Here is an 18,334-nt window from a genome sequence, read left to right on the forward strand (position 1 = left end):
TGAAAGCTTTTAGGATGCCCTTTTACTGATATGTTCCAGTGCTGTGCTTTAGAGTAGGTCTTTAAAAAAACAAAAAAACTAATTACATCAGGCACTTAGAACACTGAATCAATTTGGCAATTCATGCCCTCAGTCCTGGGGATTTTTCTTTGCAATTTATTCCCTTCTACTTTATCTAAAACTTGTTGGATTGCTTCTTTAATTGTCTTATTTTTCTCCTATTTTCCTCTGCTGCTGTTCTTATTCTACTTTTTGGAAAATTTGAATATATCTCCAACCCAGATGGCTTCCCTGGTGGCCAGCTGGTAAAGAATCTGCCTGCAATGCGGGAGACCAACCCATACACGAAATGTCTCTTTTCAGCCATGATTTTGGTTTCTAAGGGCGCTTTCTCATCCTGTAAGTTTCCTCCTTTCTGCAGCAGCCTGCTCTTTTTTCATGGATAAAATATCCTCTTCTCTCTCCGAGGACATTATAGTGCTGCTGAAGTTCGTCCTGCCTGCATTTAGTTCCCTCTGACTTCCTGGCCCTCTGTGTCTGCCTGGTTTGGTCTCTGTCAGGGAGACTTTTCTGAAAAGGCTGGTAATTCTTAGCTGAATCTTGCGGCACCAAGAAAGCTGACCACATATTCTGTGTAAAAGGAAGGCGCTTATTGACTGGAAGGATTCCCTGTTGGTGGTCTGGCAGGGTACCACGGCTTTGTGGGGAGGGGTTCCCAGCTGTCAGTTTCTATACACCTTTCTGGTTTCTCCAGTGAAAGAGCCTCAAGTGTTCGTATTTGATTGCCAGGATTCTGGGAGCCAAGAGGGACAAGGATGTGGTCATCTCCTTACTCTGTGTGTAGATATTCAGTGAATTTCCATTTTTCAGGAAAGTGTGCATTGGGTAGAGGGGGAACTAGGGATCTGTTTCCTTTACAGACTTTCAGCCCATCTTACCTCTTCAGCCCCACCTGAACTCCTGCCCTCCTGGTTGCCTGGTGCTTCCAGTTCCTGAGGCTTTCTGAGGATCAAGCAGGGCTAATTGAGGGAACTGGTGTGCTGACTTGGGAAACCTTTAAAAATGTCCACATCACCTTCCCTAGACAGCAAGGGCCAGCTCTTCTAGTTGGCTGGGTTTAGGACAAGACTCCATTAAGATGTTTAAAAAGGAAAAAAAAAAAAAAGTATTCATTTGCAGATTAATTCATGGCATAATCATTATATAATCATTTACATGCCTATATATTGATACATCTGGCACAGTCTATTCCCAGATAAATGCACCATCAAATTGATTTCTCTTTTCCATTTTTCTCTATTCCTTTCTCTTCAAATTTAAATAATAATTAATTACCTCTGGCATTCATTTTTAAACACTTAGCTAATTCTGCTCAAGGCACTAAGTACTTTAAAAATATTTAAAAGTATTAGCTTATTTAATACTTACAAGTGTTATCTCAGTTAATCTTATAACAACTTACAAAGTAGGTACTGTGACATATCCCCATTCTACAGATGAGCAAACCGAGACCAAGATGTTAAATATCTTGTCCCTGGTCACACAACTGATAAAGGGCTCCAGAGTCCCTGCCTCACCACTAGTCTGTGCTGCCTGGGGAGAATCTGATTAGCAGATCACACAGAAGCTGAGGCTCTGAAATAACAACAGAAGGGAGGGGTATTGTCCTACACTTCTGAATATTACCGGAAACCCCACAGGGAATATTCATGTTCTTTTTCTGTAACTTGGGGAAGCTCACAGAGGTGATCTAGTGCACACTGTTTATACAAGAAGGAGGTTCCATTACTCTCCAAATAGTAACCAAGCAAAAACGACCTACATGAAAGCAGTGGTTTCTGGTGAATATGCGCAAGAGCCAGGGGGGGTTATGAAGTCTTCCCGGTGCGGAGTAGCATGTACTGTCACCGAGGAGCAGGGGGAAGGTGAGGTGCTCCTTCTGCCCTCTAGGAAGCATCACAGAGGGTGGGGGGTGAAGCCCACCCAGAGACTGGGCAAGAAGGGAACAGGCTCCACCAAGAAAGCCTGGACCCAAAAAGGAGAGTGACTGGGAGAGGAAGCGAAAGAATCAGCTGATGACTCAGGGGCAATGGGAGCAGACACAGATGGTAATTAGCATCAGAGGGGTTTAACAGGCCTCACCAAAGACTCACACCCAGGCCAGACGGGGGCACACTGCTAAGTAGGGGGGTCACTGTGAAGGGAGAAAGATAGGAGATTACAGAAACGGGAGTGCAAGGTCAGAGAAGACTCCATCACACCCAGCTTCATGCTGAGACTGTGCTATCAGGGCAAGACTCATGACATTTTTTCTAGCAGGAATAAGTCTGGTCTTAGAATCTGGAGTAGGATTGAACTGATAGTTTGAAAGTTAAACAACCATTTCAGATAGTTTAAAAATATGCAGTAAAACTTCAATGCAGCCTCAAAGTTTTGGACAGGACATGACAGTCCTTCGTGGTGCCCATCAAATCACCTGTGACCTCTGTGATATGAGAGATAGGTCTAAGGACACCCATCAAATAGGAATGTTGTTCATAGAGGGAATAAGCAACAGGCTGGTAGAAGAGACTCAAACGTGCATCATGAACAAAAAACAAGCTACTTTCGGGGGAGTGATGGTCATCTTAGAGAAATCAGGGACTCTGCTAAGAGAGAAAAAAGTCAAGTTTTTACATTTTGATCAGTAAAACGGGTCTAGAACATAAGGCCTGCTTTACCCTTGGGAACTAGTTAAAGAAAGAACCTGATCATAGCTTTATTTTCTTTGAGGATAAGCATAGCTCAGCTCAATGGGGAGGAGGACATCTGAAGTGCTGGAAAAGTCAGTGAGCTGCCTGATGGCAGATCTCCATGGGGCAACTTCAGAGTGAAGCTGCAGGTGTAAGAGGCTGAGGCCCAGATAAGTGTTCATGGACAGACAGCTGGCAGTGGGAGAGAACAGGTAGTTAAAGGAGGCAAAGAGGGCCCGGGAGGCTGAAGAAATTATTAAAGTAATCCAAGTCTAGAGCCATGAAATGGGAGGATGGGGCAAGGGGAGGGGTAGACGCATCAGAGACGTAAGAATGAGAGCTGCTTAGGTGGAAGGCTTGCGTGCTCAGGAAGGAGAGGCTGTTCAAGGAACTGATCATTAAAAGCAAAGTCATCTTTAAAATGAGTCGATTCTGGGAGATGCAAATACTGAGGAAGAGAGAGAGTGTCCAGACAGCTGCCTTGGCTGTGAATGGCCCTCCTTGGGGAGGAGTCAAGAGGCCAGAAGACAAGCCCAGAGTGGAGGCAAGGAGGGTAAATGGGCAGTGGTTTTCCAGCTCCGTGCATGTCTCCATGGCTAGTCAGTCAAGCAGGGGAACAGCTGAAAGACAGGCTGTATGTGGCAGCTTTGTGTTGGGAAAGCACAAAGGGGTCATCTCTGACAATGAAGCCAGATGGGAAAAATAATCCACAAGCCTAAAAGAAAAGTTAGAAAACAAACATGCTGAGAAATAGAAAATAAAAATCTAAAGACTTGCAAAGGAAGACCTTAAAAAGTTCTTAATTGCCTGTGCAGAAACTAGTTAAGTGAAAATAGGACTTGTTCTTTGCAGCATTTTCTGTAACAGGCTGTTAGATAAAGCTGTTTAAGTTCCTAGGACTGGAGATTTAGCTCAGGCAGAGAGGTGGGAAGGAAATGGCAACCCACTCCAGTGTTCTTGCCTGGAGAATCTCAGGGACCGGGGAGCCTGGTGGGCTTCCGTCTATGGGGTCGCACAGAGTCGGACACAACTGAAGCGACTTAGCAGTAGCAGAGAGGTGGGAACTTCCCAAATGTGCCACTCACTGCAAAGGCAATAAGAAACCATGAGGATGGGGACACAGCCACTGGTCCTTGGGAAATGGAAGGAGGAGGAAGAGAAAATAATGGTCATGGGACTCTGTGAGTCAGGAGACACCAGAACTGGTTGGAAAGAAATATATACACGTGAACTTTTCTATGGAGCTGATAATTTAGTATTTGTGAGGGATTTGGGCTTATTGGTTAATGAGCCCTCTGTTTAGGGGCTTTCCCAGGTGGCTCAGAGGTTAAGAATGTGCCTGCAGTATAGGAGATAGAGGAGTCAGGGGTTCGATCCCTAGGTTGGGAAGACCCCCTGGAGGAAGGCATGGCCACCCACTCCAGTATTCTTGCCTGGGAAATCCCACAGACAGAGGAGCCTGGAGGGCTAAAGCTCATAGGATTGCAAAGACTCAGACATGATTGAAGTGAGGGAGCACGCACACACACGCTGTGTAATTAATGTTCAGATGGTGGTGAGAAGCATCGCAGTCCAGAAAGCGTAAGGCACAAAGCCTGAATGAATTACTTTAAGAATTGCAAGGAAGCACCTTAAATGTGCAAAGCTTCCTCAGAGATCTCTTGGTCCCTTTGCCCTTGACCCTCCCCATATCAACAGGGGCTCTTAGAACTTTTCAGTACTAATTCCACTGTGGGTTTTCTGAAGCAGTGTTTCTCAGTTGTGAACCCCAAATCTGTACACCCTAAAATTTCCCCGTGACTCAAGGGGTTGTTTGGGGTCAGCCATGGCTCACCACTGCCTCATCCATTTCTCCTAATTCCCTCCATTGCCACTCTTTGGAATTCCCTTGTTGCCATGGGGATGGGGACCCCGTGTAGTAATCTCTTTGACTAAGCCATTGAGGTGAGAGGAGCCAGGTCATCAACCCTGTGTTTGACTCCAGTGCGTTTGGCTGGACCTAGAGCATGAGCGTCACAGAAAGGCCTTTCCCTCGTCTTCCCTGCCCTCATTTCTGGACTGTCAGCCCGCAGGAGGCAAACAGCACCACCTCGTGGTGTTTCCAGGCTTCTCTACCAGAACTGGGTTTTGAATTGTAGAAGCGCACAGCGTGGCTCCAAGCTCTTACCCAACCCTGGTCCTCTCCCTGCTGGTGGGTGGGTCTGGCTGTAACTTGCCTTCAGGGTCAATGAGCCTTGTGTCTGGTGCCCTACTGAGCTGTTTGCAGCCAGAGCTTCAGGCCCCCTCTGCGTTCCCTCAACAGTCCTCAGAGGGCGGCACCCAGCCCTGAAAAGGTTGCAGGTTACATCTCAGGCCCTGTGCACCCTTGGCCCCAGGAAAGAACCTGAGCTCCTGAGGGTGGCGCAGAGGAGAACGCCACAGGGGCATAGAAACTCAGTGACAGAACTTCTTGGAGTTAAGGAAATGTCGTGCTCACCTAGCCCAGAATCCTACAAATGGTCCATTAGTAGAAAGTGTAATTGACCTAGTGGGATGCCACCAGCAACTGAGAGGGGAAAGAATTAAATAGAATATCAGAGTAAAATTTGTGTTTCAGTGATACAGTTATTCATATGTAGTACAAACTGGTCAAGAATTTCAATCCAAAAACTTAAGAGGCCTGATGTAGGGCGGGCACTCTGAGAGACCCAGGAGCTCAGGCCACTGGCGTCTTCTCCCTATGTGCCTCCCACCCTCTGCAGCCACAGACACGTCTGAAAATGTGTGACTTGCCTGGTGGCATGTGGTTTAAGGAGCAAGGGATTTGTAGACGAGGTCTGGGTTCAAGCCCAGCTGGGTGACTAGGGGAAGCCACCTAGAAGTGTTTCTCAAATAGTAGACCAGGGAATCCCCTTTCCAGAATCCTGAGTTTCAGGAGGAGGCCTGGAGGTTCCTGGTTAAAAATATGCATTTCTAGGCCCTAATCCAGGCGCAAGGGAGGGAACAGCTAGGGCATCTGCATTTCCAATAACCTCCCTAGGTGATTTCCATGCACACTCACTGTTCCAACCACTGATCTTGACATTTCTGAGCTTAAATTTCTTGATGTAAGAAATGACAATGGAGTGGATAATGTATGTGAAGGTACTTTACACACTGTAAGAGCACTCTTCAGACTTGAGGTATATCCATTCCACAACATCCTTCTCTAAATGACACTTTGGAGAAGATAACACCAGCTGAGTGGGTAGTGGCGTCTGTGTACTTAATGGGACCAGGAGAGTCACATGGAAAAAATGAACCAAAACCATGTTTCTTTCTTCTCGTCTCTTTCCACCTCCCACCTTTTGTCCTACACTTTCTCTTCTTGACCTAACCCTGATGGCAGAACCATGCCCATCCATGGAAATGTGTTTAGAGTGGACTCCGTGCTTTGTGATCGGTAATGATGCATATTGCAGCTATGAGTCTGATATGTCATATTAACCTTTTCGAGCCCACTGTAACATTCAAGTTCCTTTAATAGAAAATTCTCACAGTCCTGAATGCTGGGCTTTTGACGCTGGGGGGACTGCTGATTCCCTACTCACTGTGCTTACCTATGCCGTGCTTACCGTTCAGCAGAAGCCTCTCTGGATGTGTGTAAAATTCATAGCTACCGCTGCTGGTACTGACAGTGCAGGCCCTGGAGGCTTAAATCAAAGATGTGCAGACTGAAGGTGAGCTCCCTGGAGATAATAGGGAGCTTCCCCCTGAATCTCAGAGAACAGGCTGCTGAGCTGGGCCCCTGGGTCTCCTGTTCCTTCCCTTCACCCCCTTCTTACCCTACCCCTAAGTGCAGCAGCTCTTCCCAGAGGTAGGCTGTGTGCTGAGTTCCAGAAGACTAATGAATACCGAATGGTTTCTCTCGGTGAGAGTGATAAGTCTCAGTGTTCAACTAGTAGAGGGTGTTCCTGTCGCAGGGTCTCTCTCCCCAGTTTTATTGGTTCTGCCCCAGGAATGGTGGCAGGCCTAGAAGGAAGAAGGCTGGAGCACTAAGGCTGGTTCCTAAGGAAGATGCACCCGTTCTTCTCTGCCCATCTTCCCCCTGCTCCCCAGGGGCTGAGCAAGCAGATGATTCTAGTCTCCTTCCAGGTGAACAGTCTTCTGTATCTGCCATTGAGTTGAGGGTCTGTTCTCTTTTATATCTCTAGTGCCTACCGTTTATGCTAGTGGCTGCAGCATGGGGTGGGGATGAGGAAGGTGGCAGGAATGAGAAGGAAGGGAGGTCATCTCCATTATTCCCAACGTCAGTTAGAATCAAGTGAGAGTGAGTGAGTTAAAAATGATGCCAGAAGAGTGTGAGGACCAGGAGTGCAGCCAGGCATGGGGCAGAGGAGCCCTTGGAAGAAGAAAATGGACACACTTGGGCCGGGGTTGGACGCCACCGTTGGCTGGAAGCTCGTAAAGGAATGATGAAAAGAACTAACTCCCATGCTACAGGAAGGAATTAGGAGCAAAGCCCGGTTCTGGGTAGGCTCCAGACTGTCACTGCAGCTAGAGTGAACGACAGGAATTGAATAACACTGTGTTAATTTCTTATTTTTTGTTTTCTTTTTCCTGATTTCCTTTCCTCTTCCCGACTCCCTTCCCATCTTCTCCCTTTCCTCCACCCTGAATCTCGTCCTTGCTATTTCCCTTCCCCCTCTCCTCTGTTCTCATGCATCCTTTGTCCCCTTCCCCACCCACCCACCTATCCTTCCCCCATGCCCTTGTGTTTTACTCCACCCCCACCTCACCCCCAAAAGCTCTCTGGCGGCTGTGAGTTGACCGTGGTGCTCCAGGACTTCAACGCAGGCCACAGCAGCGAGCTGAGCATCCAGGTGGGACAGACGGTGGAGCTGCTAGAGCGGCCGAGTGAGCGGCCAGGCTGGTGTCTGGTCCGAACCACGGAGCGGAGCCCCCCCCAGGAGGGCCTGGTCCCCAGCAGCGCCCTGTGCATCTCCCACTCCCGAAGCAGCGTGGAGATGGACTGCTTCTTCCCCCTGGTGAAAGGTAGGGAGAAAGGAGGGGGAGGGATGAGGACCAGAGGCCGCTGGAGATGTGGCCCACTTGTTAGAAGAGCATCATGGCACTCGCTTGTCTCAGGAGCCTGTTTTGACCTGTGCGATTTCTCTCAGAGAAGAGAGTGCGTTGTGCAGGGGAGTGCATTGGGAGCTTAAAAAGAAAGAGCTATGCAACAACCATGTAACTTTGGGAAAGAGTCACTTAATCTTTCAGAATCATTTCATCTTAAAAATGAAGGCTGACTTAGATGACCCTTAAGATCCCTGGTAGCACAGTCGGCAAACAATGCGCCTGCAATGCAGGAGACCCACGTTCGATCTCTGGGTTGGGAAGATCCCCTGGAGAAGGAAACGACAACCAGTATTCTTGCCTGGAAGCTCCACTATTTTGGCCACCTGATGCGAAGCGCTGAATCATTGGAAAAGACCCTGATGCTGGGAAAGACTGAGGGCAGGAGGAGAAGGGTACGGCAGGGGATGAGATGGCTGGATGGTATCACCGACTCAGTGGACATGAGTTTGAGCAAACTCGGGGAGATGGTGAAGGACAAGGAAGCCTGGCATGCTGCAGTCCATGGGGTCGCAAAGAGTCGGATACGACTGAGCGACTGAACAACAATTCTTGCCTAGAGAATCCCATGGACCCAGGAGCCTGGCAGGCTACAGTCCATGGAGTTGCAAGAGTCAGACACGACTTTTAGTGACTAAACCACCAGATCTCGTCTAACTCCCCCACTGTATTGCCACACATCCAAAAAGATATCTTCCACCCACAGCCCAGTACCTAGATTCCCTTCTCCACTAACCCCTCCCCCTCCACAGCTGCTGTCAGCTCCCTGGGCCCCTCCCGCTCCCCAGGCGCTCATGGTTCACAGAAGCCTGAGCAAACCTGGGGGTAACACCCAGCACAAGCCAGTTGAGTTTGACCTTCCCCTCAGCCCTGCCAGGGTCTGAGACACTCATTTATGTGCCTCTGACGTGCAGATTACTGGAGCCTTGGCTTCTGTTTTGTATAAGCTCTGTATTCTTCCCACTTGCTTGTTTATTCACTGTCTCACACCAGGGAGACTAAGCCCCTGGAAACAGTGGTTCTCCAGGCGAGGGGTGTCGCTGGACTGGCAGCATCTTCATCTCCTGAGAACTTTTAGGAATGTAAGTTCTCAGACCCCACTGCAGGCCTTCTGGGCCAGAAATGCTGGCGCGGGCTGCCGTCTGCATCTTAGTAAGTCCCTGGGAACACCGACGCACACTCAAGTACCAGCGCCTCTGACTTCAGAAGTCGAGGCTGTCAGGGCCTGGAAGTCACTCATTTTACATTGAGGACACTGAGGCCCAGAAAACAGCAGAGTTCTCTTAACTCTGAGCTGCTTTTTGTCACTGGTCAGACATCTACCTCAGGGTTTCCATGCAACCCTGTGCTAGGTATTTATGGAATGGGAGGAGGGAAGGACCTGATTCTGTCGGGAAGCAGGGGTAATGGTCACCACGGAGAGCTGTTGATGCTACTGACTAATGAAATTGTGGTATGTTTTCATTTCTGGAATTCCATCGGGTCCACTTCTAAACCTGACTTCCTCCTCTCGTCCACAAGGTGGCGATAGCAGGCTGCATTATTGGTGCTGCCACTGAACTGAACTGAACTGGTCCTTCCAAGGGCCTGGAGCGGGTAGGGGTGGTTTCCATCTGGAGAATGGCTGCTAAAAGCTAATTCACCTCATTCCACACGCACACACACACACACACCCCCGTGCTCCCCTCCCCCGGTGCAGCCGTCACCGGCGTTCCCCTCTTTGCTCTGTCTCGGGAAGTTGTGTGGATCTGTGATTGCAGGTGTGGCCCCTCGGTCCTCTGAAGCGGTCACTAGAGAATCTGGTGGTTTTGGGGAAGGGACGAGCAGGGGATCTCAGGTTCTACTTGAAATCTCACCATGGGGGAACCTGGGACAAACAAAGCGGTTAGAATTGTGTGGGTGAAATGAAGTAATATATGCCAAACACTTAGAACAGTGCCTGGCACTCAATACATGTTAGTTGTCAGGAGAAGTTATAGTTATTATATCACTTCCACAAATTATTCAGCAAAATGACTGAGAACTCCCATCTCCAGAGACAAAGCCAGGACAGCCATTCAGTTGCAGGGAAACTTGACTGGTGACTCATCTCCCAGTGTGGGGTGGTCTATCAGAAAGGACCTGACTTCCGGGGAGGAGCTGGGCTTCTTGCCCTAGGCCTGGCTTCCCTGGTTCCTGGCTGGCTGCATCCCCTCCCTGCCCTGGCCCACCAGGGGAGGTGGAGGTGTCCAGAGGGGGCATACAGTTAGTGGAGAGTTAATTGAGAAATGGGAGCTGAGGGTGAGGGATGCAAAATAGAGGCAAGAAAGCCAGGAGACTGTCGCAGAACTTTCCAGCTAACTCTGCTGCCATCATGACTTCTTATGAGCACCACCCGTAGCGCCTATCACCATTTCCTTGGCTCTTCCTGTTGGCAGCCTGCTTGCTCTCTCCCAACATAAGCCAGTTAGGCGGGGCTTCACATGGCAGCCTGTGAGCTCTCACTGGCTTCTCACCCCGAGGATTCAGGATCCACCCCCCTCCTCCAGGTGCCTGACTCCCAGCAGTCAGGTTTAAGTCTCTCTTCTCAGAGCATCCTCACAGCCCTAACAAGGCCTCAGCTGGAAGTATGCACACTCAAGCACACGCCTCACCTTGGAAAAGCCCCTCTGTCTCTCTCTAGGACCTGTCTGGAGTCTCAGCCTCTTAGCAGAAATTCGATAAGCTATTCCTTTTCCCATCCAGCAGGCTGCCTGTGGGCCACCTGGCCTTCTCTCCTCTCCAAGTGACTTGTCTCCAGTGGGCACTCCACCTCCCAAGTTATGCCCAATGGAACTGAGGCTGAAATGATCTTCTGAGGGTTGTGGAATAGGCTAGGGCATCCTCCAGTGTCACCAGAGGTCAGAATTCATTTCTTTGTCAATGCTCGGAAGGCAACTGGTCCTCTTAACCTTTGAGAGAGCATCAGGCCAGTGCTCCTACAAATCTTAAGGGATAGGAAATCGTGTGTGTGCGGAGTGCTGCCTGGGTACTCAGGCACGACTGCCATCCCCAGAAATGGAGACAAAAGAGCCCTGGATGTCAGCGCTGAGGAGTAGAGAACTACTAGAGCAAGGCTCTCAACTCTGGCTGCCTGGGGCCACCTGGATGCTTTATCAAATGACAAGATCCAGGCCCCACCTAGAACAAGAGGTTTCGGAATTCCCGGAGTAGACCTGAGCGTCAGTGTTTTTCAAACCCTCCTCAGGTGAATCCAAGGGACAGAAAGGTTGAGAATCACTGCACTGGCCAGCCTCCTCTCTTATAGGGGCTCTCTTGGGCACAGGAAAGCAAGGTGACCTCTCAAAGCCACGGAGGGAGTTGGTGGCAGAGCTGGAAGAGAGCAGGGCTCCTACCTCCTCGCTGAACCTCTGTACCACACTCTGCCTGCTGGGCTTCCGAGAGGCTCCAGGGCCTCTCTCCAGTCTTTCCTTCCTGACGCTGCTTAGGAGTCAGCGGTTGCTTGCTTCCTCTTGATATCTCTGCGGCAGGACTGCTGGTGGGGCTGTGTGACAGAGCAGAGGGGCCTGGCTTCCCTGTCACAGCCCCCCTGACATCCTAGAGCTCCTCCCTGGAGTTGGGCCCTGTGGACCCAGTCGTTCCTCTTCCTCATCCCCTCTGACTTTCTCAGCAGTGACTGGCGAAGGCAGCACCTCCCAAGGGACAAAGACTTTGCAGTGGTGGCTTCAGTTCTGGGGCATCTTAGAACCACCTGGAGGAGACTCAAAAGTACTGATGCTTCAGGCCCCGCCCCAGACCAGTTAACTCAGAGCCACCAAGGGCCTGGGCATTAGTGGTTTTTAAGTTCCTTGGTAATTCTAATGGGTCCAGAGTGACTGCTTTAGGAGTTTGGTGCTGCCTGAGTGTCAGGTATAGGAAGGCCTTTAAAGCCCATTGGTAGAGGCTAGTATGCAGTTATGTAACAACTCAACAATAGAGAACCAATTCGATTTTAAAATGAACGAAATACTTGTATAGACATTTCTCAAAAAGAAGGTATACAAATGGTCATAAGTCCATGAAAAGATGGGCAACATCACTGACCGTGAGGGCGCTGCATGTCAATACTGCAATGAGAAACCAACTCGTGGTGGTTCATCAGGAAAGCTATTATTTTTTTCACAAACCGTAGCAAATAACAGGTGTTTGTGAGGTTGTGGAAAAATCGGAAAACTTTACCCTGCTGGTGGGAAAGTTAAAGGGTGAATTGCCGTGAAAAACAGTGTGGGAATCCTTAAAAAATTAAACATAGAATTATTATACGATCCAGCAATTCCACTTCTGGATGTATACCCCAAAGAGAATTGAAAGCAGGGACTCAAAGAGGTGTTTGTACAGTTATGTTCATAGCAAAGATGGAAGCAACCCAAGTGTCCATTAGTAGATGTGTGGGTAAACACAATGTGGGATATACATGCAATGAAATATTATTTAGACTTTAAAAAAGAAGGAAGTCTGACGCACGCTACAGCATGGATGAACTTTGAAGACATTGTGCTAGGTGAAATAGGCCAGACTAAAGAGGACAAATACTGTACGATTCCACTCTGTGAGGTAACTATCACTTTTCTTTTCTTAGTGGGTGGGGGCATAGGCGGAAGGGGCGGAGCTTAGGGAGGAAGGGGCAGGGCTAGGGTTAGGGTTAGACAGAAAGTGGAATGGTGGTTCCCAGGGACTGCGGAAAGAAGAGGAATTATGGAGTTAGTGTTTAACAGGTACAGGGTTTCACTTTTGCAAGACAAAAAAAATTTGGAGGTAGATGATGGTGATGGTTATACAACATTGGAAAAGTACTTACTGCTGCTGAACTGTACACTTAAAAGCAGTCTTTCAAAAAAGCGCAGGGTCCAGAAGCACAGTCCAGGTTCTTCTCCACCCAGCTCTGTAGGATACCTGTGTTCCTTTTCTTTTTCCTGTATGATTTTTGCCCTGGTTCCAACTGAGCACCTGAAGAAGCTATAGGGAAATGCCTGTTTGCTTAGCCAAACTAAACCAGGGCCTGGCGAGCCCTGGAGCTGATGTCCTGGAGGAAAGAGGCGGTGCCTGTGGTGGCCTGGCTTGTTTACAGGGAGTCCTCTCTTATGGGGTCTCCTGATGAGTTCTCCTTTTATCACCTAGCTGGCCTCGGGAACAGCTTACCCAGGCTGCGGAAGGTGTGAAGGTAAAGAACAGTGGAGAACAGTGGGCTCTGGAGGGATGTACCACCACAGCCTGAAGATGCCACACAAGTCGTGATACTGTTGACCTGTATTAAGTGTGCCATCAGCTCGTAAAAGTACCTGGCATTTACTGACCTCACTTAGCGCCAGATTCTGTGTTCATGCTTCACTATTTTCCTCATTTGACAGACTGAAAACTGGGTCTTAGATCAGGTAACTTGCCCAAAGTCCATAGCTTGCTAGTGGTGGATCTAGATTTCAACGGAGGTCCATTTCCCAAGGTCTCACTCTTTACCACCATGCTCCACCCCTCCCAAGGCTGGAGGTACTGAAGAGAGCTGTTTTACTTCATTGTCCTTCTCTCTGACTCAGTGCTCTTAGATTTACCCAGTCTAGCTGGGTGAAGGTTGAGAGTGCACAAGCCTTGTACACATGATGCCTCCCACTCCCTCTCCCTCTGGTCTCCTGGGCTCCCTTCCCTATGGGCAGTAGCGGCAGACTTGTCCTGTGCGTGCTTTGCGCGCTAGAAAGAGCCTGGCTGGAGCAGAATGGCTCTGAGCAGCACTTTGGCTAGTGGGCTAAATGGGGTGCAGCTCTGCTGGGGCCCGGATACTCCCTGAAGCTGGTCCAGCTGGTCCAGCAGATTCGCTGTGGGATGGGAATTCCCTGCACTTTCTGCTTCAGAAGTGAAAATGCACCTTTACCATCTCCTCTGCTGTCAAATCCAAACACATAGAGTCTCCACCTGCCTACCGGCTGGAGAGTCCACTGCCAGTCTCTCTCGGGACTTAATAGTGACTGCCTTCCACTCTGAGGCTCTCTATGGGCTGGTCTTTTTTTTTTTATTCTGTACAGTTATTCATATTGTCACATGTTCTAAAATAGCATTGGTATCACCTTTCATCCATGTCTTCCTGATTTACCTCTACGATTCCATCCTGTTCTAAAAAATCTCCTTTTTTCTCTCCACGTCAGGCAAGTACTGTAAGTAACCTAAAGTGATAACAGTCTAAGTATCCTGTGTTTAATCCATCCAAGCATAGCATATATTGGACCTTCATTTTGAGGTCCAGTTTATTAGGTTGAACCTCATGAAATAGCCATATTTGTAGTCAAAACTGGTTGAAAATCAGAAATTTTAAATGGTTCAATCTGATATGTTATAATGAGCCTATCCTTTTCATAGAAGCATACTTGCAAATCTTTGAGAAAACTGGGGGGGAGCTTGGTACTCAGGGAGTCAGATGGATCAGGAAGAGAGCAGAATATGAAGCGAGTAGAAACTCACTGAATGTTGGTTCCTGCAACTGTAGGGGAAGCAGATAAACATCCTCATCTCTCGCAGTTGCTGGGAGCCTCAGAGGTTGCAGAGTTAAGTAGAAATGCTTTTAAGCTGTGAAGTTGTTCTCTCTGTTGCATGCATAGATTGCTTAGAATAAAACATAAGTGGCCCTGCTACGCGTGAGGTTTTAGAGTGGCGTGCAGAAGGACATGCATGGCGTAATGAGAGGTGTGGAATAGGAGTCTCGAGGTGAAAGATCTGGGGGGCCTGAATCCTTGCCCAGTCACCGGTAAGTTGATAATCTTGGACAAGATACTTAAAATCTATAAAATGGGCAATAGTGCCCACTTGCCTTGAGCCAGACTTCTGACCTGTGAGTACCACACAGTCGACTAACGTTCGTTTCCCTGTCCTTTGTCGCAGTTCTGATGCCTCTATAGGGATGCGTCTAGGGTGTCTCCAGCTTGAATCTTCCCCAGGGCTGCTCACGGGGTCAAGGTGCTGTTTCTAGTTCCATCCGCAGGCCTTGCAATGGCCCAACATTGTCTCTACTCTGCACCCTCTCCCTGCCCTCAGTCTCTACTCCTGGCCTACCCTGAGCCCTTTCTGCACTACCAACAGCAGATCCAGCTGACTCTGAGTTCCTAAGGAGTAATGGTGGACTCCTCTCTTCTCATTTTCTTTCGCCTCCACCTAGAGGGTAGAGTTTATATATGATATATTTGAAGTGAAAATTCAAATTATCCCCTAGCTTGCGCCTCTCAATGCCCTGTTCTTTCACTGATTAACTCTGGTCATTGAAGGTAACATTTGGATCATATTCTAGAGCTGGGCTGATCCTATGTGATGGAGGGCGATGCTGAGATGTTGAGTGTTGTTGGGTGGGCATGAATGTGTCCTTCCCCAATTCAAAGAAGAGAAGAACAAAGACTAATTTTGTAAAAACTGCCTTATTTTACTTTCAACTGAATTTCTTTCACTTTCCTGTCTGTGTTAGGATGGACCAGAAATGATAGTTACTAACCAAATGGGAGCCCTCTGAGGACAATTTCAGGAATAGGGTGATGTAGGTGCCATCTAGTTCACACCTTACCCTCCTTTTTATTTTATTTTTCTTTTAAGAATAAGGGATCAGCAAAGACAGTTAGAACTTGCCCCAAGCCTACTTTGTTCTAGGTGAGATGTCCTGCCTGGGACTGGCTACCATTGTCTGATATTATTTAGGACATCAAAGGGCTTGGAATGGAGGCCTCAGATAGAAAAATGTCAGGCCAGGCCACATCCTCCTTTCAGTACACCCCAGTGTGGCGCTGCTACAAGAAGAAGTGACGCAGGAGGAGACGCTGCATTATCCAGGGAAATGACTGATGCCTCTGGGGACCCTCTGCAGAGATCCTGCCCCTCTCCTTTGTGTAACCAGCCTGCTGACACTTCGCTTATGCCAAACGCCTGTCTCAACAGCATATTTTCATGCCTCCTGGTGCCCACTGTAAGTCTGTGAAATATACATAAGAATGATGCCTCTTATTATTTCCAGGGGGAGGAGGGTGAGACGTGAATAGCAACTTCGCTCCTTGGAGCCTCATGAACCAGCCCAGAGCTGGTAGCACTCAGAGCTAAAATGAGAGCCTCAGATTCAGTCCAAGAGAGGAGAGGCTACCACTGTGTGTGTTTGCTGAGAAGGAATGGGAGATAAATGATAGGAGAAATAAAAAACAGAATGTTTCCCAAAGAGAAGATGATGCAGTTTTCTTTTACTAGAGCTACCTCAGCTAAAACCACTTTCCCCACAAAAGCACAGGGAATGTAGAAATGACATGCACAGATTGTAGCTTGGGAGGCAGAGAAGGAGCAACAGAGGTCTAAAGGCTGAGGGAAAGCCCACCGGACCTCTACAGGGAAGGCCAGAGACAAGAGGATCATAACAGTTGGTCATGAGGAGCAAGCCTTGCAGCCCTCCGCCCGAGGAGCTTTTAGCAGTGGGACTCTGATACTGCTTGGCCAGAGAGAGTGTTGAGGACCCTTTTCCCATCACCTCAATGCCTTCCCCTGTGTCAGTCAAACTTTGAAAGCAACCACCCTTTGTCTAGGACCCCCGTACTACTGAACCAGCAGTCTGAGCTCAAACTCTACAACATGAATGAGGAATCTTTCAGTTTGCAAGTCTTGCCATGTTTAATACCAGCTCTCCATCCTCCGGAGCAGAGAGGCCATCCACTCACGGACCAGCCTGCCTCTTTTCTTGTCCTTACCTTTGAGAGAGGACTAGGCTGCCTGCTTTCCCCAGCATTGTCCCCCAGCCCCAGCTTGGAACACTGATTCTGATATTATGTCCATTTGCCTTACTCTCCACAAGGCCTGTATGCTACAGGGGGTGTGAGTGCCTGCCTTTGTACACAGGTGGGCATGTGGATAATTACTGTTGCTGGGCTCCAGGCTACAGGGAGGAGGGCTGGGCCCAGCTTAAAACAGTCCATGGCTCCTATCTCACTTCCAGTGATAACAAGAGCCCCTTGTGTGGCTGCAGGGAGGCTCCTGCAAAACCTGCCCCAGAGCCTGTTTTCTGACTTCGTCTCCTCTTAGTTCCCTTCTGCTGCTCTAACAAATCACCACAGACTTAGTGGCTTCAAACAACACCATATTTATTCTCTTACAGTTCTTCAGGTTATAAGTCCAACGTGATTGTCATTGGACTAAAATCAAGAATCAGCAGGACAGCCTTCCTTCTGGAAGCCCTAGACAAGAGGTTGTTTCCTCACCTTTCCCAGCTTCTAGATTTCTGGAGGCCGCCTGCATTCCTTGGCTTGTGGTCCCTTCCTCCATCTTGAGAGCAAGTGATGTTGCATCTCCCTGGTCCTTCTTCCAGAGTCACATCTCCCTGTGACCACAGTGGGAAAGGTTCTCTGCTCCTAAGGACTCACATGATTACACTGTGCTAGCCTGAATAATCAAGTATGTGCTCCCCATCCCAAGGTCCCTAATCACGTCTGCAGGGTCCCTTTGGCTCTGTAAGGTATTGCATTTGCAGTTTCTAAGGATTAGGTGTGTGGACATCCTTGCGGGGAGGGGCATATCCTTCCTACCACGTCCTACCACCTCCTGACCAGCCTGCCTGACCGAACTCTTCCACAGCTGAGTGATGCGTTCTCCTGCCCAGTGCCCACACCTTCTGGAACACCCCAGGTCCTCGGATACCCAGACGACTTGTCACCACACTTCCTTCACGTCTCTGCTTAAATGTCACCTGGTTAGAGAGACTTCCCCTCACTCTCACCCTCTACCATCACACGTGCCCCTTTGCTGTTTCACTTTTCCTCGTAGCAATTATGTCACTACCTGGCATGTTTACCAGTGTTTATCATTTATCCCCCCCTACCGGTCCCCAGATTCCCTGTACAAGGGAAGAGGTTTTGTTTATTTTGTTCTCTATCTCAGGTAGCGTGAACAGTAGCTGACATATAAGAAGGTCTCGGTAAATATTTATGGGAAGGAAGGGAGGAAGGAAATGAAGAAAGGAGGGAGGAAAAGAGAAGAGAGGAAGAGAGGGGGGAGGCGAGGAAGGAGAAAGGACCATGTGTCAGGGACTCCTGAGAGAGTTCATCTGTGAAGAGCAGGCTCAGTGTCCTCCATCCCCCGAGGACTGCAGGGGAAACCGGCTAACTTTATCAGGGGGCCTGAGGATGCGGTAGGCAATAATATTCTGAGGCCTGGAGTTCTAACTGAGAAAATCTTTGCAATCCTGCTGCCTGGGAAATCTCCTCTGGAACACATGGGCTAAGCTTACCTCTCATGCATCTGGAATGGTTGAAAATTCAGAAATATAAGAATGGGCAGGGTCTTCCATATCCCTCCTATTCATGAACTCCTCCATAAACTGACTTGAATTCCATTAAGGCAAAATCCACACTGCATTTAATGTATCAGAAACCTCTTCATCGCACCCAGGAATCTACATGCCGCTGCAGCTGCTATTTCTGCCCGTGGGAGGGAAGCGGGCATTGACAGTCAGAATGAAAATACCATCCCTCACAGTGGACACTTAGTAATGG

At 48.7% G+C, this 18,334-nt stretch overlaps 1 protein-coding gene across 6 annotated transcripts in view; it reads left to right on the plus strand.

The window, feature by feature from the left end:
- KALRN (kalirin RhoGEF kinase) overlaps nt 1-18,334 on the plus strand; it is a 695,559-nt gene that overhangs the window by 550,376 nt on the left and 126,849 nt on the right. For all 6 annotated transcript variants that reach the window (XM_069555992.1, XM_069555980.1, XM_069556000.1 and 3 more), the window contains exon 34: nt 7,499-7,745. In XM_069555992.1, the coding sequence (XP_069412093.1) occupies nt 7,499-7,745 (247 nt within the window). The remainder of the gene's footprint in view (nt 1-7,498; nt 7,746-18,334) is intronic.

Source organism: Ovis canadensis, chromosome 1 (genome assembly GCF_042477335.2).
Source record: "Ovis canadensis isolate MfBH-ARS-UI-01 breed Bighorn chromosome 1, ARS-UI_OviCan_v2, whole genome shotgun sequence".
Lineage (NCBI taxonomy): Eukaryota > Metazoa > Chordata > Mammalia > Artiodactyla > Bovidae > Ovis > Ovis canadensis.